Here is a 23544-nt window from a genome sequence, read left to right as displayed (position 1 = left end):
TAAATCGGTACCAAACGAAGTCCAAATGCTATGAAACTTTTTAACAATTTTTTCTAGACAAGAGAGACCCCAGAAACTTCAGGAGGAGGCCATATGAGAAGAGAGGAGACAATAAGGAAACAGGGCGCGCCCAGGGGGTAGGCGCGCCCTGATGCCTTGTGGGACCCACGTGGCTTCGACTGACTTAATTTTAACTCTATAAATTATGTAAAATCGGGAAACACACAGAGAGCCACCCCAAACACTTTTTCTGTCACCGCAAGTTTCTGTTCTTCCGTGATCCATCTGGAGGCCTTTTTCGGCATTCTGTCTGAGGGGGATCAATCATGGAGGGCTTCTACATCATCCTTGCTGCCTCCCGTTGATGCGTGTATAGTTTACCACAGACCTATGGGTCCATAGTTACTATCTAGATAACTTCTTGTCTCTCTTTGATCTTCATTACAATGTTCTCCTCGATGTTCTTGGAGTTCTATTCAATGTAATCTTCTTTTGCAGTGTGTTTCTTGGGATCAGATGAATTGTGGGTTTATGATCAGATTATTCATGAATATTAATTAAGTCTTTTCAAGAAATTCACTTTGACACATAGATATAGATGCACCCATTGTCTAAATATACATTTTAAAAAGTAAAAAAATGGGAAAAAAATCCCGCGTGTACATCCGGACATTATATGTTTGTGCACAAAGTTTCGCTAAAAAGGGATTTTTTTGTGGCTTGTGTAAAAAACAAAATTTTCGATGTTTGATTATAACTATTTCGGAGACATTTTTTAAATCTTTTTTATACATACCACAAAAAATGTTCTTTCTTTGAGAATTTTTGTGCGAACATAGAATGTCCGGATGTACACACGAAATTATTGTTTGATTTTTTTTAAATTGATCTGTGCTAATTTTTTTTCATAATAGGTGTATCTACACCTAGGAGGCAAAACACAACTCTCAGTGTTTTCTAAATTCTTTTATGCATGGTTATTACAGTATTATATTTCTCTCCAATTTATCTGTATAGTTTGGCCAACTAGATTGATTTTTCTTGCAATGGGTGAGGTGCTTTGTGATGGGTTCAGTCTTGCGGTGCTCAATCCTAGTGACACAAAGGGACATGCCACGTATTTGTATTGTTGCCATTAAGGATAAAAAGATAAGGTTTATTCATATTGCTTGGGTTTACTTTGTTTACATCATGTCATCTTGTTTAAGACGTTACTCTGTTTTCATTAACTTAATGCCTTAGATGCATGTTGGATAGCGGTCGATGGGTGGAGTAATAGTAGTAGATGCAGGCAGGAGTCGGTCTACTTGTCTCGGGTGTGATGCCTATATACATGATCATTGCCTTGAATATCGTCATAACTATGCGCTTTTCTATCAATTGCCCAACAGTAATTTGCTCACCCATCGTATGTTATGTGCTTGAGAGAGAAGCCTCTAGTGAACACTATGGGACCCATGTCTACTTTTATCATATATAAAAAACACAAAAATACCTTTCTACACTTTTATTTATTTTATTTTGTTTATCAATTTCTCTTATCACCTACCACAACGAGATTTGATCCTTGCAAATAACCGCCGAGGGGATTGACAACCCCTTTGTTTGTGTTAGGTGCAAGTATTTACTTTTATGTGTGCAGGTGCTGCTAACAAGGTTCTGTGTGTTTCTCCTACTAGATTGATAACCTTGATTCTTAAGTGAGGGAAATACATATCTCTACTGTACTACTTCATCCTCTCCTCTTCGGAGAAATCCTAAAGCAGTTCACAAGTAGCACCATCTCAATGCCATATACCCAAGAGATGACGAGAAATGCCAATGTTGTTGATGAGGTCTGAGAGACCCAAGCTAATAAGAAGAGAAGTAGGTTTTGCAAGTATAAGACCGAGGAAGACAAAGCTGTGTGTGAAGCTTGGGTCAACATCTCTCTCGATGCCACGTTAGGGGCTGACCAAACAATGGATGTTTTTTAAAGGGCCGCAGAGTACTACAATAACAATGCGACCATTCGCTCCAACCACACAATCGGATTTCTCACTCCTCATTGGAGTGCGATCTAAGATCAATGCAATTGGTGGGAATAATATGTTGAGCTAGTCAACCTTGCATCGCTAGGTGGAGTGCCCATCAACAAGCATGAACCCGTCATTCAAGCTCTTTACAAGGAAAGGAACAACAAAAACGTCTCAAAAGCATTTCCTTTGCATCATTGTTACACGGAGCTTGATGGCCATGACAAGTGGACAATAAGAAACCTTGAAACCACACAGAAGAGGCAAAGGCTCAACACCAGTGTTGATGATGATGATTTGGTCGATAATCCATCCACTCCTCATGTGCGTCCGGATGGATTGAAAATTGCAAAGCATGAAGAATGGTTGTGTTGGAGCATACAAGGAAGAGTTGATTGCGATGGTGGATGTTAAGAGGGCATTGGTGGCGATCGGGAGGAGGAGAAGATGACTTGTTTCTATGAGATGGAATTGATGGAGGAGACAAAATAGAAGGAATAGGTGATAGCCGAGGAGATAAAGGTGCTAGCATAAGAAAAGAAAAACTTGAACTTGAGGTGACAAGCCTTGAAATTGAGGTCGCGGAGAAAAAGAAAAAGATTGAGAGTGAGGAGCAAATGTTGCATTAGCGGCTGAGGAGCAAAGGAACAAGAGGGTGGCCGAGGAACATGCAACCATGTGGATGGATCCTAGCAAGATGGATGAGAAGGCAAGGCAATATTGGGAGTTTAATCATGGCGACATCTTGGCTAAGATATGTGTTGGTAGCAGCAATGGTGGCGACGACAATGGTGGTGCCACCGGTGACAACGCGAGTGCGTGAAGCCCTTGTGAACTATGATGGCATTTGGTCCACCGTGCATTGATGGTTTTTTGGAATGGACTTGTTCATCAATGCCTTTTGGCACAAATTATGGTTATGTTTAGTTGTTTGATAGATTTGTCCAATGTACATTGGAATGCATGTTTGGATGACAATGCCTTAACTAAACATAAAAAATGAAATAAATTGCCGTGCAAACGGAGAAATAAATGATCATATATATTTGGGTTTATTTAAGTGGCCAAATAGGAAGGACCAAGGCATCCAAAATTTCTTCTTTAACCACACCAATTTTGGTCCATTAATTATCTTTGAGGGCCCACACATCGCTCTATTGCCTAATAAATATGACATTCCCCTAGAGATCCGCAGTGGGTCACATGTATGGCCAATCTCCTCTTCAGTTACTGCATGTAATGGAAGGAAAATAGAATTAAGGAAGAAACATGAATTATCGGATTTTCTTAGAGGCCTAAGATAGCTAAACTGGATAAATAGTTCATTGGGGTGTGTGCTATTGTAAATAGCTTAACATGCCTTTAGTTTATTTTTCATCAATATCAAAATAATAGTTCCACTTAGAAAAGTTATGTATGTATGCTACAACTAATTTATTAGTAGCTCGTCGACCAGGTCTTAAGCTTGAGACCACTTGACTCTGACTATAATAAAATTATATTTTTACCATTTCTCTCAAAAGTCCAAATTGGTATTCATAAGCGAACAATATATTTTAACACTTTGAAGCATGCCAACTTATTTCACAATAGCGAAATTATTCTTGTAACACGACAACAACAGATAAGGAGGTGCACGAAAGTCACCATGGCATGCTTGTATCCTGGACCTCCAACACCTGTTTATTGATCAACGATGGTGGTGGCGGTGTCAAGGGTAACACCACCCCCATGTTTTCGTTGGGGACCGGCGAGGGAGGGTTCTTCATCGGTATCCTCTGCCCCAAGCGCCTCGCAACTCTCATCCCAAACACCTTTTCCCCTTCATGATTCAGCCCATCTGAACGACCCCCACACACCAATGTTGCCACCTAGCATCATCATAGTAATTCCATTAATGCACGCATCCATACATATGAACAACAAATCCAGGATTCGGAAATATCCAAAGGGAACTCAGTTGCGCATATAGATATACCTGGAGCATGGCGTGGTGGGTCATGTGCGGCGGCCACACATGGATAGGATGCCATCAGTGGTAGGAGGAGGAGGAAGGCGATGAAGATAAAACATGTGGCCCTCCGTTGGTAGATCATGGCGTCTAGAGGGGAAGAGTTGGGTACGATGAGAGATCTGGAAGGCGAAGAGGAAAGAGAGGGGAAATTGCCTACACAATGATCAGAGTAGTTAACACATCGGTTGCCTGTGAAGCTGCAAAACAAGGGGAGGCAATGGAATAAATAGGGGGAAAGGGTTGGGAGCAAGCTAAAAAGGAAAAAAAACTTGCACGCAAACCAAATAAAAATGTGGGTTTGAGTTAGTAGCTGCATGGGATAGACATCGGGAGTTGTTCGTTGTTCGTTGTCCTATAGCGACACTCTTAAATCCTCTGCCAGCCAGTAGCATGGATACGATTTTGGCTCTGCTCGTCTTGCAGGTGTTGACCATGCATGTCTAGATGTATGTTGCTTGCAGTTCCACCCTGGTGATACACTCCCTTTGCCAATTGTCGTGTAGCCCTTCCCCTTCACATCTCTCACGCGGCAAAGTGGATCAAGCCGCGAACCCATGATTAGGCCGGACCAAAATGTAACATTTAGCCTGCCAGAGGCCCATAACCTTTGTCATTTAATCAATCGATATACTATTAACCTTATTTTTCCCCCAAAAAGAAGGGGTGACTAAAAATAGAGAAACTAGAAAAAACAATCTTCCGTACGAAGTGTGAGAGAACAACACAACTCCAACATTGTACTTGCAAAGATAATGCTAAAGGTTTGGAGTCGTTCAAGTTAGGCTCTGGGCGAAGAAAGGGCTCCCTCAGTTCCTCGATGCCACTGTGGTTTTTCCTCCCCTTCTCCGGCCTCTCCGGCGGTGGGCGGGTGGGGGAACCCCAGATCCAGTTTTCTAGTGTGTAAATAGGTGTGCGCTTGCTTGTCCCACAGTGATGTGGGAGAGTGGCGTCAGCGCATATGGAATAAGCCCGATCCTTGCTCCCCCTCAACAACGACGCTCCGAGCTTTGTCATGAAACAATATCTGGATGTTGGCCCTAGTGCTGCTGTTAAGGTGGACACGATGGTACCATCGGCTGTTCTGTCTTCGGGCTTCACCCGCGTTACGGCGTTGGCTTCTTCAGTGTCGCCGGGAAGCCCCGAGAGTTTGTTCATGATTTGGGTGGTTAACACTGTTTGTTTTCATCCTAGGTGGCAGCAGTGGTGTGCCCTGCTCTGGTGCTTCTGCGCTGGCTTGGGCGACATCAAGGCTCTTAGCTCTTTGGCTTATGATCTGGTGACTACGACTACATCTCCGAGATGTTTGGCAGTGATGACTTCCCTCTCATGTTATACTACAAGGTTCGTCGGAATCTAGCACTGGGGAAGCTAATGGAGCAGCTGAGGCGATGCACTGTCATCGCATCCAGGAGATTGGAGGAGTGAGGCATCCAAGGGACCTGGTTGTAGTATCTTTCTTTGTCAATGTTGTCTTGTACTGTTGGTCTATGGGTAATAGATCTAAGGGTCTTTTTGCCAAAAAATAGATAATCCTAAGAAAATATTTTGCGGCTATGTCCCACGTGAATGCATGCAATGTTGCAAATAATCGACAAGTGAGCATCAAATCCGCATACTTGTATACCCAGTAGATCGATAATGGCGGTGACGGCAAATCAGGCTTCACCATAGTGTTCATGTCGTTGGGGTTGGGTGAGGGGGGCTTCTTCACTGGCACCCTTTACCCCAAGTGCCTCCCAGCTCCCACACGTCGCTCCCACACGTCGCTCTCGCCTCTCATGCAGCACCCGGCTTCCCCACAGATCCTCGTTGCCACCTACTAGCAGCACTGCAGTGGTCACGATCGATCAATTAATATTGATGCACACATACATGGTACAACAAGTTGGCCGGGATTTCGAACGCGCAAAGGAAATTCACTCTTTTGTATCTGCATTTGCAATGACACAAGAAAGGGACAATAACTTTGTTGGTGTTCACTTGCTGCGAAATTTGGTAGGAGCGCAACAAATGCACCTTCTGTAAGAAGCTGCCATCCTGAAGGTATATCATAAAGATTATTATTGATAAGATCGAGCTTTCGCCAATTGACTGACGGGTGGAAAATGCATTGAGAGCCCCTCGGGGATCCATCGTGAGAGATATGTTTTTACGAGTAGTGAAGTTGGACATGTACTTTGGCCGGCCTCGATGTTGTTTTTCTGCTTTCTTCCTTTTGATCCTAGGATCCTTTCCTTCCTGCTAATGATCAATCAAAATCCAGCAATTGTTGGATCTTTCAAAACAAAAACAAATTCACTCGTTGCATAGCACAATATCTATATGTCGCTTATAGTGAGACTTCGTTCCATCTTGCTTGAGGTTTCCCAGCGACCATACAGTACTGGGTAGGCCCTCCTTTAGCGCTAGACCGTTCGCTGGTTGTGTGTTGTTCGACGTGGTTTACTGTGTTTTTGTTTGTTTCTCTTTCGGTTTCTTTAATTCTTATCTGGCTTTTCCCGTTTCCTCATCGATTTTCATTATTATTCCGCTTCTTCTTCGGGTTTCTTTGTTTTTGGTCATTTTTCTTCGGTTCTTACAATTTTTCTATATTCTTCCAATGGTTTTCTTTGCTTCTTTACTGGTTTTACAAATTTTTCTTTTTTTCTTCATTTTCATTATGTTTTTTGTTTCTCTCTTGATTTTCATTGGTTTTTCTTTATTTCTTAGTTTCTTGAATTTTCTTTGATTTTTCTTTCTTTCTTTCCTGGTTTTTATGGTCTTTCTTTTCTTATTTATCAATTTTCACTATTTTTTCATTCATTTGCATTGTTTTCTTTGTTTTTATTTCCTCGTTTCTTTTTTTGGGTTTTAAAGTATTTTCTTTGTTTTTTCTTTGCTTCTTCTCAGTTATTACTATTTTTTCTTTGCTATTTTTTTAATTCGATTTTTTCTTTTCATTTTCATTGGTTTTCTTCGTATCTTTTTTGGTTTTCATTGTTTTTTTCCTTTTCTTCGCTTTTTTTTGTTTCTTTCTCTATTTTCATTATTAGGTTTTCTTTCTTTATTCATTTTCTTTGTTTATTTCTTGGTTTCATCAGTTTTTTCTATTTCCATTTTTTGCACTTTTTTTGGTTTTTCATTTTCTTTTGTTTTTGAAAAGTTTTTTTCATAGGTTTCCTATGTGTTTTGTTGATTTTCATTGGTTTACTTTTTTCTCCAACACATGTTAAATTTTTACTAGAAATTCAACACTTTTTGTATACATGAAAAGTATTTTTATATGCAGGTTTAACATTTTTTGAAAACTTATATTTTTGATGTCTACCTTTTTCCATGCACATTGTACATTAAGGTATATATAATACATTTTTCTAAGACACGTTTACCATTATTAAAATACAAGATAATCATTTTTTACAAGATTTATATTTTCTGAATACATGGTAAAAAACAATTTATACACATTTTAAAGGTTTTTCAAATGACTTATTAATATTTTGATTAAAATATTAACATTTTCTTAATTCATGGTCATTATTTTTATGCACATTTAATGTTTTCCTAATATTTAATTAACATTTAACATACAAGATTAACATTTTTTAATACAGGGTCAACATTGTTATGATGCACATTTAACATTTTTTCAAATGCTTTATTAACATTTTTCAAATACTTGATTAACATTTTTTAAATACGTGATCATATTTTGTCACACATATTATATATATATTTTTGTCAATATTTTTAATACATATTTGACATTTTTCAAATGCGTGATTAGAATTTTCGGATCATTTACTATATTATTATTTTGCAATATATATTTTAGGTTTTTATAAGTGTAATCAAAAGTACAAAAATAAATTTATAAAATGAAAACAAAAAATGAGAAAATAAAAACTGAAAAAGAAACAAGATGTGATGGGCCGGCTCATCTGGCGCGCCCATTACGTGATGGTTCCATTCGCCTGTCGTCTCGCTTTAAGCGAGACATAGTGGCATCCATTGTATAGCACATAGCACATAGCACTACAAGTGGTCGATCCATCCACAAGCCCGACCTGTTAGTACAACGATGCGGCGCCGGCTGAGTTTTCTCTGTACGTAACATAACTACGGCCAATGCCTCATGACACAGAACGCTTCTCATCTTTTTGGATGGGCGACTCAAGACGGTTTTCAAAAACTATTATTGGTAATGTTTGTGCGGGTGAAAGAGTGACAACATCGTTGTTCCAGTTCAATTGCAGCCTCTTTACCGAAGTCTTTAAAGTATTTCTTCTAGCAGAGAATAGCAAGAAGAAGGTGTTTTCAAGAGATTTCATTGTATTTTTTGGTCATATGAGTTAGTTTTTGTTTTCTTAGACTTTGGATCCAAATCAGTGTACCTGTAATTGTTATAAGTATGAATAAAATTACATGTGTTTGTAAAAAAAAGATTGTGAATTAAGCATACATAGAGTACGTATTGTGCTGTCATCTTTGCTAATTAGCATGTGAATGTCATTTCCCTTCACCTTAATGACCTTCACGTCTCTCAACTTTATCATATGTATTGTGTTGGCGTCTTTGCTAGATTTGAAACAAAATAATGAATTTTAAATTTTGCATGTAATTCAAAGTGAATTTCATAAATGTTCAGAAATCTAAAAGGTTCACAGTTGTTTTAAAAAATTATTAGAAAATAAAAATGAAAATTTTAAAAATCATGTGCAAATTTCAAAATAAAACATGAAATTAAAAATGTTAATTGATTTTAAAATAATGTCGATACGTTTTCACATTATTATCTATTTTTTCTAAAAACACTTCTCCCTGAAGCAAATCTGTGCCTCTAGGAGAACGAAATTTTTGATTCTCATGGAAGCATTATTTTTTCACGCGAGAAAATAGTGCAATTTTTTCTCCATAAAACCTAGGGAAAACCGGGCAAATAATTGGTGACATTTCACCATCTATTCTTTCAATAGGTATTTACCGCTGTTTTCTAAATGTTTTCCGTGAACCAGGTTGGTTTGGTTTTTTGGTGTTTCTATCTATTCTTTATCTATTTTTTGGGGTTCTCTACCTTTTTATTTTGTTCATTTCCTTTTCCTCATTTTTAATTTATCTTCTTATTTTTTGTTTAGTTTCCCCTTTTCCTTGTTCCTATTTTTCTTTCATTTTCCTTTTTTCATTTCTTCTGGTTATTTTTATTCATCAGCTACTAAAATATATGTGCCATTAAAAAAAGGGTTTTGCCATGTGTTTAAAATGTTAATGGTGTAACCAAGAAAACTATGGTGTATATTAAAAATATATTCATTGCGTATTGTGTATTAAAATATGTTTATGAACTATTTAAAATGTTCTTCTTTGTATTAAAAGTTCCTTGTGAATTAATTAGTGTTCATCGTGTACTAAAAACTGGTTTGTTTACATTTTACTGAAAAGGTCCACCATGTACTTTTAAAATGTTCATTGTGTATTAGAAATGCTTAATATTTAACAAAATGGCCATGGCATATGAAAAACTAGTCATCATGTATTAAAAATTGTTATCATGTATTTACTAAATGTTTATCATGGTACTTAAAAGTTTTCATACCGTATCAAATGTTTATGGTGTACTTTTAAAATGTTCATGGTATACTTTTAAAATGTTTATGGTTTATGAGAAACTAGTCATCATGTATTAAAAACTGTTATCATGTATTTACTAAGTGTTTATCATGGTACTTCAAAGTTTTCAGACAGTATCAAATGCATTTTTGGAAAAAAGAGTATTCTACATAGTTTGTGGTGTTGTTTTTGCACTCTATGGGTTGAAGTTGTGATATTACTGAAGTTCCATTACTAACCTTTTTTCCTTTAATACACACTTACCCCAGATGGCTATTTGCGCACAAGTTTTTATGAGAAATACCTGTAATTTCATTCACACTAGCTAACATTGCAGGTTCAATGCTTTGGATCCAAGATACAAGAAATTACGAAGTAACTCGTACAACTAAGAATTACAATGAAATCTCTTTTATATGGTGTCAATCTTTGCAAGATGAAATAGTGCCAAGACTTTAACCCTAAACCCTAAATCCTAAACCCTAAAGAGACTGCAATTGAAGCGGAGCAACGATACCGCCGCTTGTTTACCTGCACAAACTTGGTTCAGTAAAGGTTTCTGAAAGCCCCTTGAGTCGCCCATCTAAAAAGATGGGAAACCATAAGTGGTGAACATACTTGGGCTAGGGATGATTCCCTAGAAGTGCAGGATGTCGAACCGCAAGATCCCCAGCATACTCTCGAGGAAAGATTTTAACTCCACGAAGAACCAAAGCAACAAAAGCAACATGGCACACTAAAATAAACTTAGTCGTCTGAATAATTGACTATGCAAGGACACAAGCCTTTTCGGCTCCATGGCATCGCCAAATAAAGAATGTAGTGTTTTTCTTCGCAAAAATACAACGAGCACCAATATATGTTGACGAAGACCATATGATTCTTGGCGATCTGAGGTCCTCTCACCTCTCTCACCTCTTGGCGATCTGAAGGCGAGGGGACAGAAGGTCTCCCGCCAGTGGCTGTTGTTCGTCCAACCCTAGTGGAATAGGTCTCGGTTTAAGCTACCTGCCTTTTAAGCTAACGACATGGCTTGATCATACATGGACCTACTTGCTTTTCGACTCGTGTAGGTTAGGATGATTGTGAGGCTTCAGAAGATGGCGTAGGCTGCTTCAAAGTGGATAGAAAACCACCCCTTAAATGTCTACAAAAGCCGGTCATAGGATTCCGAATGAAAGATTTTCCAAATATCAAGGACCTGTATAAAAATAATAAATAAGTAATTCTAAGGCAAAATTAGGCACTTGTAAATTGTAACTTCCTTGGCCAGCTCACACGCAATGATACCAAAACATCAGACGACCAAGCATCATACACACATCTATCCTAACCCTGATTAGGTATTTAGGTACCACTTCATTCTCGAAGGCGTTGTCGAAGAGCTAGTTTCACATTTTACCCACATTTTTTGATGGATGTGCCTGGTGGTAGAGGTCAACTTTGTGGGTTCATGGCTGTGGTTTCATGGAGCAGAGATGATATCAGTTGGCGAGCAATGCTAGGATGCCTGCATAGTTGTTGTTAGATTGTGATGCATGCCTATTTTTGCTAGATGTTTCCATGCTATTGGGTTCTACACGTTCCTTTTTAATAACCATGCATTTAAGGGTTTTGGCACAGTTTTACGTATAGTGTGGGTTGACTTTTTTCCGGAAATAAATAGTACATACACCATGCGCCTCTTTGTAACATTCCTCAATAGAAGGGACCCACTGAAGATCAATGTTGATGGAAAGCACTCCAAATAATGCCTTGCGTGGCAACTTGGGGTTTGTCGTACAAAACGAGCTCGGGGAGGCAGTGGCTATATGGGTGGGTCATATCCAACATATTTAGAATCCCCAACTCAGAGCTGGGGCATGATTGCAGCCGTGGTCGAAATATAGTCCCTCCTAGTGAAGCGAGCCATTAGTGATAATTACCATGATAGATCGCTCAGTGGCGTCCTCTTCCAGGAAATAAAAATCTCTGTCTGGTTATTTTTTTTTCGTTTTTGCATTATTCATTGTTCTAGAGAATGTAATAAGGCAACATACTTTCTAATTGCACATGGTGCAAGCTTCAGCCGTATGGTCCGAAGGTGCGCCGATTTTGTACTCATTTTGGTCACAAGTGATTCTACTGGGCGACGAAGATCTAGTTTCACATCTTAGCATAATTGAAACGAAATGGCTTCACACACGACATGATTGAACGATCTGCGGACGATACATAGTGTGCATGCATCACCTAACACGAAAACCAACTACCTCCTGCATGTACGAGCGCTACTGATGCTGCCACATGGGATCGTGCGCATGTCGGCTGCAATTTCGTCGTGTGTATAGCATCACTCTAATTGAAACGCATGTACATGGTGGTAAAGGTCAACTTTATGGGCCTGCGGGTCCGGTTTCGGGGGCATAGGTGATATCAGCTAGTGAGCGATGCTAGGACACCTACACGGTTGTTGTTGGATCGCGTTGCCTAGTTTTTTTTGAAACACAGTACAGACGCAAGCGCTCATACACACGCGCATACACTCATCCATATGAACGCGCGCACACACACATCCTACCCCTATGAGCACCTCCGAAAGACTGAGCCAGCATATCATCTTGAAATTTATGAAGTCACCTTAGGCACCTCGTCGTCGACGGAAACGTTTCCTCCGACTGAATGCGCATCACCGGAAATTCTAAAATAAATCCAGAAATAAATGCGAGCACCAGGACTTGAATCCTGATGGGCTGGGGATACCACAGTCCCTCTAATCACGCAACCACATGTTGGTTTGCCGCGTTGCCTAGTTTTGCTAGGTGTTTCCATGTTGATGGGGTTCTACACGTTCTCTTTTAATAACGATGCATTTATGGTTTTTGACCCAGTTTTCTCTATATAGTGAGTTGATTCTTTTTTCTAAAATAAGCCCTACATGCACCCTACCCCTCTTTGAAACATTCCTCAAAAAAGGTACTACGTCTGGCTATCTCAAAGGGGGACATGTTAATTACGTTAGATTCCTGGATTACGAATGCAATCAAGCCAACTACTCTTTTCGTTTGGGTTTGTAAGACTAAATACAAAAATGAAGAAAATCGGGAATATAGCGTAATGAGGATTTGTAACCTAACAATAATCGAAGCCCAAAAATTGAGAGAGAGGGGGGGGGGGGGGGGGGGGAGATCTGTATTGACTTAGCTCTCTCGACTAATAAATGAAAACAAACGGACGCTATGTTTGGTTTACCATCATTGGAATCGCATTGCTAATGTAGAAACAACAATGATACTATCATATCTAAGAAAAGTCTTTTTGTAAAAGAAATCGTAGAACTCACTCCCTTTTGTGTTAGGCCCATCCAAGAAAATTGTCATTTTCATTTCTAAGCCTAGTGTAACGTGTTCCTTCATCACCAATGTTGTCGTTCTTTTGATTTGTTGCCAATTAATTAATACAAAATGCATGGGGTCATTACAAACGAGAGTTTTATTCCCCAATGCATGTCGGGTCCTATTGGGTGATAGAGGTGGTTGTATCGAGAGAAAACGAACCGCTCGATGCGTAGTCGTTTAAGAGTCATCGGATCGGGGGGTTCATAAGTCAGAAAAGGGGGGAGGGAGGGCGGGCATGGAGAAAATCGGGCAACACGTGTGAGAGGGAGAGGGAGAGGATGGATCAGATCACATGATTAGTTTTTTACGACTCTCGTAAGCGTTATTAAATGGGTGCCGGCTGTCGGAATCGAGGAAGAAGAGATTGTCGCTATAGATCCTGTTTTTTTTGGAAAAACTCTGCATTGTTATGAGATGACTTGCAGATGTGCCTGACAAAATAAAGGGAAGATAGTTTATTTTGACAATGGTTATCTATTGCCGTTTTTATTGTGCATGCTGTTGAGAAACCGTCCAAGACTGGTCGGTGTGTGCAAAAAATTAATGGCCACTATTCTTTGATCGACGGAGGAGAGGGGAGGCGCGTGGGCAGCCGACGCGTCGACGTGCCCTTGCCGGGATCGGGGTCCGGCGAGGGAGGCGCCTTCAACGGCGTCCTCTGCCCCAGGCGCCTCGCAGCTCCCACACCCGGCATCCTAGCGCCATGGCGCAGCCCCTCCGGTCGACCCCACGCGCCGGAGCCGCCACCTAGCATCATCAATCAGCACCGAAATCACATCAGTCACCCATTCGTGCATGCATAGGCAGCAGACTAGCTAGGATCCGTATCATCCAAGTGAGGGAAATCTCTTGGCACTCGATCGTGCCGTGCGTACCTGGAGCATGCCGCGGCAGGCGATGTGTGGCGACCGCCACCAGCAGGGGCAGGATGACGGCGGCGGCGACGAGCAACCAGATGGCTATGCTTCGGCCCATCAAGCTGCGTGGGCGGATCACAGTCAGGGACGGCTTCAGTTGACGAGATCGCAGCTTGAGTAAGCGAGCACTCCACTGAGACACTACTTGCTCCCTGAGAGACTCTATCTCTGCGGATGTGAGATTGTGGGCTGTTCGACGTACGGGTATGAAATCCTCGACCCGGGTCGCTGGATCTTGGCTCTGCTCTTCCGTGTGGCGTGTGACCTCGAGGCATTCGCGGCCGTTTCGGTCCTGTGCTGGCTCCCTCGTGATGCACCCGTGAGTAAGCGAGGCATGCGGCGATATCTTTTCATTTATGAAATGAGAAATTTTAAGATGGTCCAAGTTAATATGAGCCATTAATATTGTCCAATCCAGTGGTGGCTCGTATGGTCTAACCTCTTGGGAAATTTAAAAAAAACTTGGGAAATTAATTCCTTTATTATGATCAATCAATATGGACTTTGCACTACACATAAATATACAGAAGTAATTAATGATTACATCTTAAAAGTTTGAAATTAAAAGGAAAGGAAACTAATTATGCTAATTACAATCTTTTTATCTTCAACTTTTAACTTGCTTACTTCCTCACAAATTGAGCTTTTTTTTGTCCATCTTCCTGCTTGATTGATTTTGATGATATGAGTATTACAAGAGTAGATTTACCACGAGATCAAAGAGGCTAAACCCTAGAAGCTAGCCTATGGTTATGATTCTTGCTGTCCTACGGACTAAACCGTCCGGTTTATATAGACACTGGAGGGAGCTAGGGTTACACAGAGTCGGTTACAGAAAAAGGAATCTTCATATATTAACCACCAAGCTTGCTTTCCACGTAAAGGAGAGTCCCATCCGGACACGGCAAAAAGTCTTCAATCTTGTACCTTCATAGTCCAACAGTCCGGCCAAAGTGTATAGTCCGGCTGTCCGAGGACCCCTTAATCTCGAACTCCCTCAGTAGCCCCTGAGTCTGGCGCGCAGATTGTCTTCGGCATTGCAAGGCGGGTTACTTCTCCGAATACTTCAAAGTAGATCTTGAACACAAGAATCATGTCCGGCTCTGCAAAAACAATTCTGCACACCACTGTAGAGAGTATAATATCCCACGAGTCCAATCTGCTGACAACTCTTAGCGTGACATCACGCCACGGCCCGATCTTTATTCGAACCGTTTTTTATCCCGCCCCTCCGTATTTTGAGGCGCGGTTTCACTGGCACATCTTGTCGAAGCAGAGATCGTGTCCGCTTATCATAGGATTCTCATCAATACGGGCATGGGTAACCCAACCGTGCCATCAGCACGACGCTTGGGAAATAAGCGAGTTTTAGGGCGAACGGGGAGGCGCACGATTTTTACTGCCTATATAAAGGGATAAGGATTCCCCTCTTTCACCCACGCCCTCTTCTTCCTCTGCTCATTCATCCTCGAGCTCCAGCGCTCAAGCTCCCATCTCTTCCGCCCAAAAAAGCACTCCAATCATGTCTGGATCCGGAGCGCAGGGCAAGTGGATGGCCTCCTTCGTTCAGGAGAAGGATATCAAGAAGCTCCAAGAGGCCGGATACCTGGCCAAGAAGATCGCACACCGTCTCCCAGAGGCGGAACAGATCGTCCCTACTCCAGAACCCCACGAGAGGGTTGTATTCCTCCTCCACTTCATCCGTGGGTTGGGGTTTCCCCTCCACCCATTTGTTCACGGCCTTACGTACTATTACAGGATAGATTTCCATGATCTATCCCCAATTCCTTCCTCAGGTTCTCGACATTCATCGTCGTGTGCGAGGCCTTCCTCCGCATCCCGCCACACTTCGCGCTGTGGCTAAAGATCTTCAACGTGAAGCCCAAGGTGGTCGGCGGCGAACACGCCGAGTGTAGAGGAACCATGGTGAGCAAGATGCCCAACGTCAAATGGCCATCAGGTAAAATCAATGAGTCTGTCAAAGGTTGGCAACAACAGTAGTTCTATATCACCGAGCCACGCGGCGCCAAATGGGCCGCCACCCCTGAGTTCTGATCTGGAGCTCCACTGCAGCTCATGTCCTGGCCCGAAAAGGGCCTAGACTGGCCTTCGTCCGACGGGCTGATGGCACTCCGCGTGCGTATCAAGAGCATGGGGGACAAGAATATCAAACTTGTCGATGTGGCCCAGGTGATGCTAGTTCGCCGGATCCTTCCTTGCCAACACCGAACTTTCCATCTATGGGAGTTTGATGCGGCCAAGGACCAAACCTTGCTAGAGTTCTTCGACACGACACACGAGGACATCTGGAAGGTGCTATTCAAGTCCAGCAAGTCGTGGCCGGACACCGCCGAGGACCGCGGGCACAAAGCGTCCCGGCCCGCAAGTTCGGTGAGTCTTTATTTGTTGTCAATGTGTGTCCTTTATTTGTATACCCTGGGAAAAACACCTAATATTTCCCCGACAATTCTCCCAGGCCTGGAAGGAAAAGGCAGAGCGGATCTACTATCCGGCTCCGCTGCCTGAGGAACAAGCGGGCCCACTTCTGATGAAGATGCTGGTCCCGGCGCCATACAAGGCGCCGAAGAAGAAGGCCCAGAAGGAGGCCAAGGAGACCAGGGGCAGGCTTCGTCGTAAGGGCACGTCGGACGTGGTGTCCGAAGACACCAAGGCCCACTCCTCTGAAAAAGACGAGGAAGAGGGAGAGGAAGAAGAAGAAGAAAGCCAGTCCCCCTCGTGAGGGGGAGAAAGAAGAGGACGACCTCCACACGTTTGGAGGCCGAACGTCTAAGAAGGGGAAAGCATCCCTTCTAGACGAACCTATCGCGGCCGCCGACAGCAACCCAAAGTGGGAACCCAGGGTCAAGCCCGTGGCCAAGTCATGAGTACAAAGAAACCCGGACATCTCTATATATCCAGTCTCACTTTTGCATAGTATTGATGTACCGAGTCCTCATATTCTACAGTCCGGCCGGATCCGAAATCGGGCGATCTTCGTCAGAAGATTCGTTGGACTCGGATGCAATGAACAACGAGACTCTCCTGACGGCCTCCTCCCCCAAAGATATGGACAACACTGAGGTGTCGTCCCAGAGGGGCCCAGGCTAGGGCGAAGCTCGGGAGACCGTGGCGCCGAAGGGTCAAACCCCGGCGACCGGACACATGGGGGAGCAGATCCCCATGGATGCTGAAGGCGGGGCCATCCTGAATTCGGCCCCCCAGCCAGAGACAACTCCGGAGATCAATACGGCTCCGGAGTTAGGCCAGCAACCTTCCTCAACAAAAGGTGGTGCACCTATTCCACCGGCAACCTCAGTCTACCCTTGGGTGCCGGATACTTTGTTGGCGACGCTGCAAAGCACCTCCATCGTTGAAGAGCATCGTACCCTTATGGGTGCAGTGATTGAGAAGGTTCAGTCCATCAAAAGCGGGCTGACCGAAGCTTGCACCAGCCTTCTAACAGGCTTTGAGGTAAGTAATGAAGTTAAAAGATTGTCATAATATAGATAGTAGCCCCTAATACACTATTCGGTGTTTTGAAAAGAAAGCCGGACAGAGGATCAGATACATTTCGCAGGAGACTAACTAGGAAATATCTATGTGAATGATCAGGCATCGCTATTAGCTGCAACCGCTCATACTATGGAGGTCTTCGGGCTGAGGCAGAGACTGGAGCGGGCCGAAAAGGCACTCGGCCAAGTAACAAGCAATTGGAGGATAACCAAGGTATGGGATAACATCGTCTGTATTTGAATACAAGTGAGTGGTTATTTTGACTGAAAAAATGTCATGGTATGTAATAGAAGCGGCGGCCGAAGTCGAGGCTCTTAAGAAGGCGGTAGCCGAGGCCAAGAAAAGGGCGGCCAATGAGCAGGCCACTCATGAGAACCACGAGGCCCGGGTCATTGAAGTTCAACAAGAGCTCCAAGAGGCCATAGGGAAGTGCGAGACCTTGGAGCAGAGTATAAAGGACCAAGAGTCCGAACTCACCAAGGCTCGCCTATCCGCACATGATGCCCGGGTCGAAGCCCAAGGCGCCCTCCAGGAAATCCAGGAGGCCCGAAAGATCGCCGCGGGTAAGGCCTTTATTATGCCGAGCAAATACACGAAGGAAAGATTTCGTTTACTGACCCGGATTCGGAGTTCTTCAGGGGTGTTTGCAGATCTACCGCGCAGCATGTCTGATGCCGAACAATTCTACCGAGCCAAAGAGGGGAGCTCTGCAGGGAAGCTGTTCTCGTTGCAATATCCTGCGCCAGAATACCTAGTACCCTTTACCGATCAGCTGAAACAGCTGGTCGATCTGCATAGGGTGGCCGAACTAGCCCTCGAGGATTTGATTATCCGGCTATGGCCTACCGAACCTATTCCCAGCAGCTACTTCGGACTCATGAAGCGGCTGGTTAGTGTTGGGGAACGTAGCAGAAATTCAAAATTTTCTACGCATCACCAAGATCAATCTATGGAGATTCTAGCAACAAGAGAGGGAGAGGATGAGTGCATCTTCATACCCTTGAAGATCATGATGTGGAAGCGTTACAAGAATGCGGATGAGGGAGTCGTACTCGCGGCGATTCAAATCACGGAAGATCTGATCTAACGCCGAACGGACGTCGCCTCCGCATTCAACACACGTACAGCCCGGGGACATCTCCTCCTTCTTGATCCAGCAAGGGGAGAAGAGAAGTTGAGGGAGAGCTCTGGCAGCACGACAGCGTGGTGGTGGAGCTTGCAGTTCTCCGGCAGGGCTTCGCCAAGCACTACCGAGGAGGAGGTGGAGTTGGAGAGGGGGAGGGCTGCGCCAGGGGCAAGGGTGAAGCTCCCATGCGCCTCCCCACTATATATAGGGGTGGAGGGGGCTGGTTTCTTTCCCTCCAAGTCCATTTTGGCGTTGGCAAAGGTGAGAGGAAAGAAATCCCATCATTTCCTTCCCCACCAATTGTTATCCCCCCTTTTAAGGATCTTGATCTTATCCCTTCGGGATATGATCTTATTCCTTCTAAGGGGGGATCTTGGTGCGCCTTGACCAGGGGTGTGGGGCCTTGCCCCCACTACCCATGTTCATGTGGGTCCCCCCATGCAGGTGGGCCCCACTCCAGAACCTTCTAGAACCTTCCCGGTACAATACCGAAAAATCCTGAACATTTTCCGGTGGTCAAAATAGGACTTCCCATATATAAATCTTTACCTCCGGACCATTTCGGAACTCCTCGTGACGTCCGGGATCTCATCCGTGACTCCGAACAACATTCGGTAACTGCACACTAATTCCCATAACAACTCTAGCATCACCGAACCTTAAGTGTGTAGACCCTACGGGTTCGGGAATCATGCAGACATGACCGAGACAGCTCTCTGGCCAATAACCAACAGCGGGATCTGGATACCCATGTTGGCTCCCACATGTTCCACGATGATCTCATCGGATGAACCACGATGTCAAGGATTCAAGCAATCCCGTATACAATTCCCTTTGTCAATCGGTACGTTACTTGCCCGAGATTCGATCGCCGGTATCCCAATACCTCGTTCAATCTCATTACCGGCAAGTCACTTTACTCGTTCCATAATGCATGATCCCATGATTAACTACTTAGTCACATTGAGCTCATTATGATGATGCATTACCGAGTGGGCCCAGAGATACCTCTCCGTCATCGGAGTGACAAATCCCAGTCTCAATTCGTGCCAACCCAAAAGACACTTTCGGAGATACCTGTAGTGCACCTTTATAGCCACCCAGTTACGTTGTGACGTTTGGTACACCCAAAGCATTCCTACGGTATCCGGGAGTTGCACAATCTCATGGTCTAAGGAAATGATACTTGACATTAGAAAAGCTCTTAGCAAACGAACTACACGATCTTGTGCTATGCTTAGGATTGGGTCTTGTCCATCACATCATTCTCCTAATGATGTGATCCCGTTATCAATGACATCCAATGTCCATTTTCAGGAAACCATAACCATCTATTGATCAACGAGCTAGTCAACTAGAGGCTCACTAGGGACATGTTGTGGTCTATGTATTCACACATGTATTACGGTTTCCAGTTAATACAATTATAGCATGAACAATAGACAATTATCATGAACAAGGAAATATAATAATAACCATTTTATTATTGCCTCTAGGGCATATTTCCAACAGTCTCCCACTTGCACTAGAGTCAATAATCTAGTTCACATCATTATGTGATTGTAATGAATCCAACACCCATGGTGTTTGATCATATCTCGCTTGTGAGAGAGGTTTATTAGTCAACAGGTCTGAACCTTTCAGATCCGTGTGTGCTTTACAAATCTCTATGTCATCTTGTAGATGCAGCTTCCACGCGCTACTTGGAGCTATTCCAAACAACTGCTCTACTATACGAATCCGGTTTACTACTCAGAGTCATCCGGATTAGTGTCAAAGTTTGCATCGACGTAACCCTTTACGACGAACTCTTTTACCACCTCCATAATCGAGAAAATTCCTTAGTCAACTAGTTACTAAGGATAAGTTTGACCACTGTCATGTGATCCATTCCTGGATCACACTTGTACCCCTTGACTGACTCATGGCAAGGCACACTTCAGGTGCGGTACACAGCATAGCATACTTTAGAGCCTACGTCTAAAGCATAGGGGACGACCTTCGTCCTTTCTCTCTCTTCTGCCGTGGTCAGGTCTTGAGTCTTACTCAATACTAACACAGCCAAGAACTCCTTCTTTGCTGATCTATTTTGAACTCCTTCAAAATCTTGTCACGGTATGTGTTCGTTTGAAAGTACTATTAAGCGATTTTGATCTATCCTTATAGATCTTGATGCTCAATGTTCAAGTAGCTTAATCCAGGTTTTCCATTGAAAAACACTTTTCAAATAACCCTATATGCTTTCCAGAAACTCTACATCATTTCTGATCAACAATATGTCAACAACATATACTCATCAGAAATTCTATAGTGCTCCCACTCACTTCTTTGGAAATACAAGTTTCTCATAAACTTTGTATAAACCCAAAATCTTTGATCATCTCATCAAAGCGTATATTCCAACTCCGAGATGCTTACTCCAGTCCTTAGAAGGATTGCTGGAGCTTTGCATACTTGTTAGCATCTTTCAGGATTGTCAAAACCTTCTGGTTGTATCACATACAACCTTTCCTCAAAAAAATCGTCGAGGAAACAATGTTTTGACATCCTATCTGCAAGATTTCATAAATAATGCAGTAACTGCTAATATAATTCCAACAGACTCTTAGCATCGCTACGAATGAGAAAGTCTCATCGCAGTCAACTCCTTGAACTTGTCGGAAAACATCTTAACAACAAGTCGAGCTTTCTTAATGGTGATACTTACCATCATTGTCCGTCTTCCTTTTAAAATCCATCTGTACCCAACAGCCTTACGACCATCAAGTAGTTCTTCCAAAGTCTATACTTTGTTTCATACATGGATCCTCTCTCGGATTTTATGGCCTCGAGCCATTCGTCGGAATCCGGGCCCACCATCGCTTCTCCATAGCTCGTAGGTTCATTGTTGTCTAGCAACATGACCTCCAAGACAGGATTACGTACCACTCTGGAGTAGTACGTATCCTTGTCGACCTACGAGTTTTAGTAGTGACTTGATCCGAAGTTTAATGATCAATATCATCAACTTCCACTTCAATTGGTGTAGGCGCTACAGGAACAACTTCCTGTGCCCTGCTACACACTAGTTGAAGTGACGGTTTAATAACCTCATCAAGTCTCCACCATCCTCCCACTCAATTCTTTCGAGAGAAACTTTTCCTCGAGAAAGGACCCATTTTTAGAAATAATCACTTTTGCTTCCGGATCTGAAATAGGAGGTATACCCAACTGTTTTGGGTGTCCTATGAAGATGCATTTATCCGCTTTGGGTTCGAGCTTATCAGGCTAATACCTTTTTCACATAAGCGTCGCAGCCCCAAACCTTTTAAGAAATGACAGCTTAGGTTTCTCTAAACCACAGTTCATACGGTGTCATCTCAATGGAATTGTGTGGTGCCCTATTAAAGTGAATGCGGTTGTCTCTAATGCCTAACCCATAAACGATAGTGTTAATTCGATAAGAGACATCATGGTATGCACCATATCCAATAGGGTGCAGTTATGATGTTCGGACACACCATCACACTATGGTGTTCCAGGCGGTATTAGTTGTGAAACAATTTCCACAATGTCTTAATTGTGTGCCAAACTCGTAACTCAGATATTCATCTCTATGATCATATCATAGACATTTTATCCTCTTGTCACGACGATCTTCAACTTCACTCTGAAATTACTTGAACCTTTCAATAATTCAGACTTGTGTTTCATCAAGTAAATATACTTAGCATCTACTCAAATCATCTGTGAAGTAAGAACATAACGATATCCACTGCGTGCCTCAGCACTCATTGGACTGCACACATCAAAATGTATTACTTCCAACAAGTTGCTTTCTTGTTCCATCTCACTGAAAACGAGGCCTTTCAGTCATCTTGCCCATGTGGTATGATTTGCATGTCTCAAGTGATTCAAAACCAAGTGAGTCCAAACGATCCATCTGCATGGAGTTTCTTCATGCGTACATACCAATAGACATGGTTCGCATGTCTCAAACTTTTCAAAAACGAGTGAGTCCAAAGATCCATCAACATGGAGCTTCTTCGTGCGTTTTATACCAGTATGACTCAAATGGCAGTGCCACAAGTAGGTGGTACTATCATTACTATCTTATATCTTTTGGCATGAACATGTGTATGACTACGATCGAGATTCAATAAACCATTCATTTTAGGTGCAAGACCATTGAAGGTATTATTCAAATAAACAGAGTAACCATTATTCTCCTTAAATGAATAACCGTATTGCGATAAACATAATCCAATCATGTCTATGCTCAACGCAAATAACAATTATTTAGGTTTAACACCAATCTCGATGGTAGAGGGAGTATGCGATGCTTGATCACATCAACCTTGGAAACACTTCCAACACATATCGTCATCTCACCTTTAGCTAGTCTCCGTTTATTCCGCAGCTTTTGTTTCGAGTTACTAACACTTAGCAACCGAACCGGTATCTAATACCCTGGTGCTACTAGGAGTACTAGTAAAGTACACATTAATATAATGTATATCCAATATACTTCTGTCGACCTTGCCAGCCTTCTTATCTACCAAGTATCTAGGGTAGTTCTGCTTCAGTGACCGTTCCCCTCATTACAAAAGCACTTAGTCTCGGGTTTGGGTTCAACCCTGGGTTTCTTCACTAGAGCAGCAACTGATTTGCCGTTTCATGAAGTATCCCTTCTTGCCCTTGCCCTTTCTTGAAACTAGTGGTTTTACTAACCATCAACAATTTATGCTCCTACTCGATTTCTACTTTCGCGGTGTCAAACATCGTGAATAGCTCAAGGATCATTATATCTATCCCTGATATGTTATAGTTCATCACGAAGCTCTAGCAGGTTGGTGGCAATGACTTTGGAGAAACATCACTATCTCATCTGGAAGTTTAACTCCCACTCGATTCAAATGATTGTAGTACTCAGACAATCTGAGCACATGCTCAACGATTGAGCTTTTCTCACTTAGTTTGTAGGCTAAGAAACTCGTCAGAGGTCTCATACCTCTTG

General features: G+C 42.7%; 1 protein-coding gene and 1 long non-coding RNA gene across 2 annotated transcripts; both read right to left on the bottom strand.

Moving 5' to 3' along the window:
- Positions 1–3112: 3112 nt before the first annotated feature.
- Positions 3113–4214, bottom strand: LOC123134825 (uncharacterized). The gene is made up of 3 exons (XR_006465747.1): positions 3994–4214; positions 3663–3886; positions 3113–3245 (listed from the first exon to the last, which is right to left on the bottom strand). It is a non-coding gene; the product is annotated as an uncharacterized lncRNA (long non-coding RNA).
- Positions 4215–13525: 9311 nt separating this feature from the next.
- On the bottom strand, positions 13526–14098 carry LOC123135903 (protein bassoon-like). Its single transcript, XM_044555145.1, has 2 exons — positions 13868–14098; positions 13526–13739 (listed from the first exon to the last, which is right to left on the bottom strand). The coding sequence occupies exons 1-2, from the start codon at positions 13965–13967 to the stop codon at positions 13543–13545; spliced, it is 297 nt and encodes a 98-aa protein (XP_044411080.1). The 5' UTR covers positions 13968–14098; the 3' UTR covers positions 13526–13542.
- Between the last annotated feature and the right edge of the window lie 9446 nt (positions 14099–23544).

Source organism: Triticum aestivum, chromosome 6B, assembly GCF_018294505.1.
Source record: "Triticum aestivum cultivar Chinese Spring chromosome 6B, IWGSC CS RefSeq v2.1, whole genome shotgun sequence".
NCBI lineage: Eukaryota > Viridiplantae > Streptophyta > Magnoliopsida > Poales > Poaceae > Triticum > Triticum aestivum.
This window is presented reverse-complemented; position numbering and strand designations above follow the sequence as displayed.

Coding starts and splice junctions, on each gene's coding strand:
- LOC123135903 (XM_044555145.1), bottom strand. CDS start 13,967: ATGGGCCGAAGCATAGCCATCTGGTTGCTCGTCGCCGCCGCCGTCATC. Junction 13,740..13,867: donor CCTGCCGCGGCATGCTCCAG/GTACGCACGGCA, acceptor TGATGATGCTAG/GTGGCGGCTCCGGCGCGTGG.